The 9,967-nt window shown below is 37.8% G+C and overlaps 1 protein-coding gene across 1 annotated transcript in view; it reads left to right on the forward strand.

Annotated features, from left to right (window-relative positions):
- Positions 1-9,967, forward strand: part of LOC102844345 (disrupted in schizophrenia 1 protein-like) — a gene marked incomplete at its 3' end in the record, with an annotated part of 195,017 nt that overhangs the window by 148,854 nt on the left and 36,196 nt on the right. Inside the window, exon 7 of the mRNA XM_006902893.1 lies at positions 216-270. Within this exon, the coding sequence (XP_006902955.1) occupies positions 216-270 (55 nt within the window). The remainder of the gene's footprint in view (positions 1-215; positions 271-9,967) is intronic.

The following is a 9,967-nucleotide window of genomic DNA, read 5'->3' on the forward strand; positions in this document are numbered from 1 at the left end:
AAGAGGAAGAAGGAAGAAAGGGAAGGAGAAGAAGGGAGGAGAACCCACCTCCCAGCACCATGTGGATCTCACACTCAAAGTGGTCAGTTTGGCAGCACTTCCCTATTGCACTTCTTCATCCATTGCTTGTTCCCACTGCTCCTGTTTTTATTGAGTGCTGGGTGCTGCACCTGTGGTGCTCAAGATGATCAATGTCTTCTTTTTAATTCTTCCAGCCTCCAAGAAAGGATAAGCTCGCTTGGCTTGTCACTTAAGGAAATCACAGCTAAGGTATGTGCCTTTATACCCTCATTTTACCGGTATGACCTGAACATTTCCTTTTGATAATTTCATACCTGAACCACTGAACACTCAAACCCTGGATGAGATATTGACTTTGTAAGGCCCTTTGGATCACTATTGTGTCAGCTGGGATCATCCAGAAAGGGAATGGCTTGGCCTTTGCTTCAGAAAGAGCTGTGAGTTTTCAGAAATGAGAAGGGGCTATTGCACGATTGATTGCCTTTGTGTAAGAAGATTTTCAGATTGGTGTAATTATAAGAAAGTAATTACTTTTCTTCCTAGGAGAACAGATTTCTAATTCTTCACAAACAGGAAAGTGTAGTGAATTCTCATCTTTGCTTCTTGTTTTTAAATTGGCTTGAAACATTGCCTGTTTTGTCTCATTCATACTTCCACAGCAGAACCCTGTTTTGTGTAGAGAAAGAGTACTTCTTTATTATTCTCTAAGAAAACATAGCCAGTGAAATGATATTGTCAATGTACTGGCTAGTTAGGATAACCTTGGCTAATCTGAGGTATTGCATCTGGACCTAATTTTTTGGCAGAGGATAGCCTGTGTCAGTTAATCTGAGGTATTGTACCTGGACCTAGTTTTTTTGCATGAATAATTAACATTAGACTGTGGAACCTAGGTTCCAAGAAGAGATGGTCAACATGTATAAAGAACAATTTGATGACCAGAAAGTAAAGCCATTGAGTGTCTAATGGCCATGTTACCCAGTTCAAGGACACATGCCATGTATCTGCGTGTTGTCACAGCTGAAATTGGGGATGTATTGGTGGCCTAATGGTTTGGGAATTGTACTGTTACCCATGGGCAGGCAGGTACAATTCAGTAGCTTCTGTGAGAGGATAATGATGGGAAATATATTTTTGTACCATTTATAGCCTTTGAGAGCCCTCTGGAGGGTCAGCAATGAATGGGTTCTGACTCAGCAGCAATGAGGCATAAATACAGGCTGGATGAGACATGAGAATTATGACTGGTGTTACTCAATTTTCCAGTGACATTCTCAGATGGATGAGATGGCAGAGAAAGGGAGAGAGGGAGAGCAGGAGAGAGGAAGAGGGAGAGGGAGAGACAGAGAGAGAGAGAGAGAGAGAGAGGGAAGGGAAGAGAGAGAGGGAATAAAAAGAGGGAGAAGGAGAGAGAGGGGAAAGGAAGGAGGGAAGGAGAAAGAAAGAAGGAAGGAGGAAGGAGTGAGATAGTGAGTGAGTGAGTTTTAAAAATATCATTTAAGTCTATTTTTTTTTTTTACTGGTTTGCTTACAAAGTTTGTATACATTGTGTTTCACATTAGTCTTCATTCACATTGTGTTTCATACAATCATTCCTGTGCTTTATGTTTTATAATATTGATTACCATTGAACCTTGCCCATCATTACCCTGTCTTTCCACCTGGGTACTTCCCATTTACTTCCCCCCCTCCACCCACAAAATTGTGTAACCCTGTGGTTTTGCCCCTACCCCTCATCCTCAGCCCTCCCCCCCCCTTGAGTTTCCATACACGTTGATGATATGTAACAAAAAACAATGGCGAAAACGATAGTAATGCCCTCTAGACTTTCCCATGTTGTCCAATATTTCATGACTACTTCATTGTTATTTAGTGTTACATAGTATTCCATTGTGTGACTATACCACAGTTTTTCTATTTGTTTGTTGGTAGTCTTTTGGGTTGTTTCTGTTTTCTTGCTATTGTGAATAATGTTGCTATGAACATCGGTGTATAAATCTCTGTGTCTCAGTTCTCTTTTCTTTGGGGTACATTGCTAGCCATTCAGTAGCTAGGTCATACGGGATTTGTATGTTCAGCACTTTGAGGAAATGCCGAACTACCTTCCAGAGTTGATTGTACCATTTTACAATCCCATGAATAGTGTATGAGAGTTCCTATCTCCACATCTTTTTTTTTTTTTTCAATCTCCACAACTTCTGCAACATTTATTGTTTTCTGTCCTGTTAAACTTGGCTACTACTATTGAGGTGAGATGGTATCTCACTGTGGCTTTAATTTGCATCTCTGTTACTGTCTGTGATTTTGAACATTTCTGCAGGTTCAAATACCTCCTTTGTGAAAAGTCTTTCCATGTCTTTTTCCCCATTTCATTATTGGGTTATCAATCTTTTTCTTGTGGAGGCCCTGTAATATTCTGTAAACTTATGAGACCCGTGTCTGAAATGTAATTGCCAAATGTATTTTCCCAGTCTGTGGGCTTTCTTTTCACCCTACTGGAGAAAGTTTTTTCTGCACACAAGTATTTGATTTTTAGACGTTCCCATTCCTCAGTTTTATCCTCCCTTGGCACTGCATCTTTTTGGGCTATATTTGCAAGACTATTTATACTAGGGTTTCTAAGTTTTTCTCATTTTGTCTCTTGTCATCTTTATGGTTTTAGGTTTTACCTCTAGATCTGATCTAACTTGAATTGGTTTTTGTGTATGCTGTGAGTTGTGGATCCTATTTCTGTTTTCTGCAGGCAGATGTCCACTTTTGCCAGCACCATTTGTTGATGAGGTTATAGTTTCTCCATTTAATAGGTTTTATTTACTTGTCATATATCAAGTATTGGTAGTTTAGTTGAGGTCTTGATTTTATTCCATTGGTCTATGTGTCTGTGACCATGCTGTTTTTGTTACTATAACTGTATAATAGGTTTTGAGATCCGAGAGTGCTACACTTCCCATTTAATTTTGATTTCTCAGAAGAGTTTTCCTTATTTGAGGTTTTGCTTATTTTCTTTCCAAATAAAAACTGTAAATTGCATTTTTCTTTGATAGGAATAGAAAATTTATAGTTATAGGTTTCACAATGTGAGGTTTTCCTATCTATGAACAGGGAATATTTTTTCCATTTAGTGAGGTACCTTGTTTTCTATTACTGTTGTTGCATATTCTTAAGTCGAAAGTGACCCATAGCTGACCCTCTTGCAGATTTTTGGAGGCAGTAAATCACACAGAAGGAGATTGCCCATCTTTCTCTGGTGGAGCAGTTGGTAGATTTGAACTGCATGCATTTAGGATTGCAGCATAGCCTCTTATCTTTATGCCACCAGAATCTGTTAACCTTCATTTTATGTAATTTGCAGGTCTGTTGTTTGGTGGGTAGATGTTTACCAGGGATATGTCCTTTTGTTGTTTTGTCCCTTTTATCATTAAATAGTGCATTTCCTTATTTCTCATGATAGTTTTAACTCTGAAGTCTATTTTATCAGAAGTTAGTGTTACCACTTCTGCTTTCTTATGCGTACCATTTGTTTGATATATTTTTTTTCTGACCTTTAGTCTGTCTTTCTCTTTGTTTCTTAGATGTGCCTCTTGTAGACAACATATTGACAGGCTTTGGTTTTTTTGCTTGTTTGTTTTTTTAGTCCATTCTGCTACTTTTTCTTTCTTAATCTATTTATTTAAGTAATTGAGTGTAATTATTGACAGACTAGATTATATCGTTCCCATTTTGCTGCATTTTTTTTCAGTTGTTTCTAGTTACTTTGGTCCATCCATTTCTTTTCACTGTCTCTGTGTTAAGGGCTTCCTTTAGTATTTCTTGTAGTGTTGGTCATGTTTTCACACATTCCTTAAATTCCTGCTTTTCTGCAAATTACCTGACTTCTCCTCCATATTTAATGGACAGCTTTTCTGGCTACAGGATCCTTGGCTGGTGTTTTCTTTCAGCCTTCTGTATATCCCATCCTCTTGTCTTCTTGCTTGCATGGTTTCTGCTGAGAAGTCAAAGCTCAGTCTAATTGTTTCTCTTTTGTAGGTTACTATTTTCCTCACACTACTTTTAATTTCTATCCTTGTTTTTGATTTTGAAGAACTTGACTATGATATAACTTGATGGGTTTTGTTTGGAGTCTAACCTGTTTGGAGTTTGTTGAGCTTCTTAAATGTGAATTTCCTTGTTTATCATGATGTCTATGAAGTTTTATTTTGATACCCTTTCCACGGTGCTTCCCTTCCCTGCCTTGGTCTGGAATTCCAATTCAGATATATTTTGTTTTGTGTGATGTCATCCCACACAATTCTTACATTATCTTAATTTTCTTTCCACCTTCTCTCTGTTTTTTCCTTTTGTAAATTTCTCATTTAGGCTCTTGTATCTCACTGATTCTCTTTGCTACACTGCTTTTTAGTCCTTCCAATCTATTAAAAATAGCCACAATATTGGTCCTGATAATCTGAATTATATTTTAAAGTTTTTCTGTTGTTTTTAGTGCTGTGTTGGTTATAGTCTGTCTTGTAATGCCTTTTTAATTTATTGTTGCTCTTTACTTATGGTTTCAAGTCTGTCTCTGCATTTGCAACTTCTCCAGTTTCTAGGACTTCTGTGTTGAAATATTTCTTTTGCTTTTTTATCTCTGTGTTTCTTTTGGGTCATTAATCTGGTTTGGATTTTTAGCAGAAGGCTTGCTTCCCCATCCCCCCAATAATGTTTGAATCTGACTACTGCTTCCTTGACATTATGTGAGGTTCTTTTTGATATGTGTGAGGCAGGTTCTAGTGTGTCTGTGTAGAAAGCTTTCCAATCCTTTTCTTTATGATACTGTTGCAGAATTTAAGTTTTGTACCTGCTTCACTTTCCACACATCAGTCTTCTGTGCTGGTTGTGCCTCTATTCCCTGTTCAAGTATGGCCTGTGAGGTACTTCCCTAGCTGCTGGCTTGTCCTGATGATCGACAAGGCACTTCTCTCTCTGCTGCTATCCCTGGTGGTGAACTGATGGGTGGTGATGGGGATGTCACACTGGTCTCTGGAGGTGGGTGGACTCACGTGTGGACCAAAAGACATTTCCCTCACTGCTGGCTAATTCTGCTATGTGCTACTCCCCTCTCTGCTGGCAAGAGGCAGAGCTGACTCCTGGGTGGCAGTCAGGGCTTTCCCCACTCTGCTAGCTAGTCCCCAGTGGCATTTCCTCTTTTTTCTCTAGAGTAAATAGATGCCACTTATGTTTTATCAGGGAGCTCTGGTGGTGTAGTCTGTAGGGAATGATAGTACAAACGCAAAGGCTGCACCTATCTGGCAGTGTTAATCCAACAGTGGCTCCTTGGGAGAAAGATCTGCAACCTACCATGTGATTTACCGCCTTAAAAACCCGCTGGAGGGTCAGCTATGAATTGGTCCCAACTTGATGACAATTAAGTTATATTTTAATTTGTTTCTTTGAATTAGTATATTTTATCCAATGTGAAAGAAAAAAGTGGAAGGATTCTCTTGGGTTTGTGCTGACATCTTCAGAACAGACTTTGTGTATAATAAGATGAATGAGTCTGTATACCTGCAGGGAGTGTACAGGTGTGTATATGCATTTAATAAAATAGATGGGTTTTGTATGTGTAGATTTTGTGGCCTAGTGGCAAGAAGCTGCACTGCAATCCTGAAGGCACACAGTTTGAGGCCACCAACTGCTCCATGGGAGCAAGATGGACAGTCTCCTCCTGTGTGATTAACTGCCTCTGAAAACCCACAGAGGTTCGTCTAAGGGTTGGTTATGACTACAGTACACAACAACATCAATAACATGATATTCTACATCACACACATGCACATACACACACAACACTGAGATTTGTGATAATCTTTTATGTTAATGATCTTATTTGCTCAAATGTCATTGTTTTCCTAATACCTTTTAAAAAAATTTATAATAATTTTGCAGTCCATAAAATTAAAGAACTTATGTCTAATATTTTAAAGTGTGAATGTAAAAGTTCTGTTTGGTAATTAATTACTCAGGGTTCAATTTTGTTTGGAAAGAAAAATCTGTATATGGGAAGATTTTCTGAGATGTGCATATGTATCTGAGATGAGTTTATGAAATGTTTGTCCCAATCAGTAGGTTTCCTTTTCACTTTATTGGAAAAAGTTTTTGTTACAAACAGGAACTTGATTTTTAGAAGATCTCATTCATCAGTTTTGACCTGTCTTGGTTGTGTACTTTTGGCTATATTGCTGATGTTGTTTTGTACCATCAATTTGAAACTAACCCGTAGCTGACCCTTTGGTAGGTTTTCAGAGGTAGGTAGTTGTATAGAAGGAGAGTGCCTATCTTTCTCTCCTGGAGCAACTGGCGGATTAGAACTGTATGCCTTCGGGGTTGCAGCACAGCTTCTTGCAACTAGGCTACCAGAAATTCCTACCATCGATTAGCAAGGTTATTTATGCCATAGTCTAGAGCTTCTAAATTTCATCCAATGTTGTCTCTTATAGTCCTTATGGTTTGGGGCCTTAACCCAAGATGGTATCTCATTGTGATTTTGACTTCCATCTCTCTTCTTGTCAGTGATTTTGAGCATTTCTTCATGTGTCTATTGGCCCTCCAGATATCTTCTTTGTGAAAAGTTTTTTTCATATCTTTTGCCCATTTTGTAATTGTGTGATGAGTGTTTTTCTTGTGGAGGCCCTGTAGGATTTGTAAACATTTGATATGAGACCCTTGTCTGAAATGATGTTGCCAATTGCTTTTTCTCCAATCAGTAGATTACCTTTTCACTTTGTTGGAAAATGTTTTTGATGTGCACAGGTATTTAATTTTTAACTGACTTACTTTTGTATATTAATTTTACATCCTGCTATTATACTAAATTGGTCTACTAGATCTAACAGGTGTTTGGTTGAGTCTTTGGTGTTCTCTATATATACATTGTCTGTGTATGCTATCATTATATACCATAGAGTTGGAACCGAGCCATAGCTGACCTTCCAGTGGGTTTTCAGAGGCAGTTAGTCACATGAGAAGAGATTGCTCATCTGTCTCCTGCAGAACAGCTGTGGCCTTGAACTGTGTGCTTTCAGAATTGCAGCTCAGCTTTTTGCCACTAGGCCACCAGAGATCTAGCATATTGTCTGCAAATAGTGACAGTTTTACCATCGCTACCAATTTGGATGCCTTTCATTTACTTATTTTGTCATATTGCACTAATAAGTACTTCAAGTACAATACTGAAGAGGAGTGGTGAAAGTGGACATCATTTTCTGGTCCCTGTTTGCATGGGGAATGCTTTTCTTCTCTCTTTATTGAGAATAAAGGCTCTTGGTTTTGCATATGTACTTTTCACTATGTTGCTTCTGTTCCTATTTGTTGAATGTTTCAATCAGGAAAGAGTGTTGGATTTTGCCAAAGACCTTTTCTGTATCAATTAATAGGATCTTGTGGTTCTTGTTCTTTGTTTTGTTAATGTGGTAAATTACATTGATTGTTTTTCTTATGTTGAACCATCTGTGCATTCCTGTTATGAATTCCACTTGGTCATGATGTATTATTTTTTAAATATACTGTTGGATTCTCCTTGGACAATGACCAAGGAGGATAGAAGGAGAATTGATGCCTTTGAGTTGTGGTGCTGGAGAAGAGTATTGAGAATACCATGGACTGCTAGGAAAACAAACAGATTTGTCCTGGAAAGGGTTAAACCGGGTGGCTCCTTGGAGGCAAGGATTCTGAGGCTCCGTCTAACATATTTTGGACATGTTGTGAGGAGAGACAGGTCCTTGGAGAAGGACATGATGCTTGGGAGGGTGGAGGGACAGCGCAGGAGAGGAAGGCCCTCTATGAGTTGGATTGATTTCAGTGACTGGGATAATTGGGATGGGAGTGTCAGAGACAGTGCGATTGGCACAGGACAGAGCAGATTTTAGGGCTGTTGTACATAGGGTCACTATGAGTCACAAGTGACTCGACGGCACATAACAACAACAACAACAACAACAACTACTACTATTGGATTCTATTAGCCAGAATTTTGTTAAGCATTTTTGCATCTATATACATGAGGAATATTGGCGTGTAGTTTTTTTTCTTGGTGAAGTCTTTGCCTGCTTTTGGTAATAGGATTATACTTGCTTCATGGGATGACTTGGCAAATGTTCTGTCTTTTATCTGTTTCAAAATAATTTAAATAGAATTGGTGATAATTCTTCTCTGTTTGGTAGAATTCAACTGTGAATCTATCTTGGCAAGTACTCTTTTTTTTTTTTTCTTTGCAAGCTGGTCAGTTTCAACTTTTATGATGCATCTATTTAAGTGTTCTACATCTGTCATGTAATAATATGGATAGGCTGTGAGTTTCAAGGAATTTATCTATTTCCTCTAAATTTTCAAGAGGCTCTTAGCCTACAAGTGACTGTTAATCAAATAAAAAAGATCTACCTTCTGGATCCCATCTGCTTCAAACAAGAGTCTCTCAGGTCCAGACCAACAAAAACCCATCCACTGGGTCCTAATTGGTTTATACAAGAGGGTCCACTTTTTGATTTTTTAGTTTGTCTTTTTCTTTGTTTCTAAATTGTGTCTCTTGTAGGTGTCATATTGATGGGTTTTGCTTTTTTATCCCTTCAGCTACTCTTTTTTTTTTTCATAGAAAAATACCTTTGTTGGCTACAGAATTCTTGATTGGCAATTGATTTCTTTTAGCCTGCTGTATATACATTGTCTTCTTTCTTGTATGGTTTCTGCTGAGAAGTCATAGCTTAACTTATTTGGTTCTCTTTTTAACTTTATTTGCTTTTCTCTGGGTGCTCTTAATATTCCATCCATATTTTTGATTTTGGATAATTTGACTATGATATGCCTTGATGTTTTTCTTCTAGGGCCTAGTCTGTATGGAGTTTGCTGATTTACTTGAATATAGATTTCCTTATTTTTCATGATACCTGCAAAGTTTTCCTCTAGTTTTTCTTTCACAATTCTCTTAGTGCTTTTCTCCCTCCCCTCCTGTTCTGAGATTCCAGTCACATGGATATTGCTCCATTTGATGTTATCCCACTTATTCTTATATTTTCTTCATTTTCATTCTGTCTTCTCTTCTTTTTTTCTTCTGGTAGGTTCTCATTGAGGCTCTGGTCTTGTAGGTCACTGACTCTCTGCCCTATTTCTTCTGTTCTGCTTTTCTGTTCTTCTACTATGTTAAGAAAATTCTACCATTTCTGTGTGGATTTTTGGTTCCCCCTTTCCCCATTACAGTGTTGGTTGTATATTCTCTATCTTTTGATGATTTAAAAAATTCTTGTATCTCTTTGTTCATTGTTTTTATTATTTCATACATCTTTTGTTGCTGCTTCTACAGCTGTTCTTGGAACTCCACATCAATATATTTCTTCTGGCTCTCTGTCTTTAGGGTATTTATTTATTTTTCAAATCTATCTTCCCTTAATTTTAGCTTCTTCAGCATTTGTTCAGCTAGCTCTATGTCTACATATTTCTTCTGTCTCCCTGACTCTAGAATATTAACTTTATTATGTTTTCAATACTTTCTTCCATCATTTGTACCTTTTTCAGTAGCTTGTCATATGACTCAATGTCAATATATTTCTACTGGCTCCCTGTCTCTGGGATATTCATTTGATCTGCAATCTGATCTGTTTCTTTGGGAGAAGTGTGTTTGTGAGTGTGTGTGTGTGAGGGTTTTTGTTTGTTTGTTTTGTTTTTCATGTTTAAAATACTTGTGTGAAGCATGAATCCATAATGTATGGCCTCAATCAGATAAAAATGTATGCTTGGTTGTGTGTTTATATACATAAAATATAAAAGGACATAAACCAATCAAGATGATTATCGGTGGCCTTTTGTGTTCTCTGCTTTTCCATTTTCTATAATGCCAAGGTAACAAAGCATGGTTCAAAATGGGGAAGGGTGTACAACAGGGGTGTGTCCTATCTCCATACCTTTTCAACCTGTATGCAGA

Source organism: Elephantulus edwardii, unplaced genomic scaffold (assembly GCF_000299155.1).
Source record: "Elephantulus edwardii isolate Elephantulus edwardi_28Jun2011 unplaced genomic scaffold, EleEdw1.0 scaffold00466, whole genome shotgun sequence".
In the NCBI taxonomy this organism is placed as follows: Eukaryota; Metazoa; Chordata; class Mammalia; order Macroscelidea; family Macroscelididae; genus Elephantulus; species Elephantulus edwardii.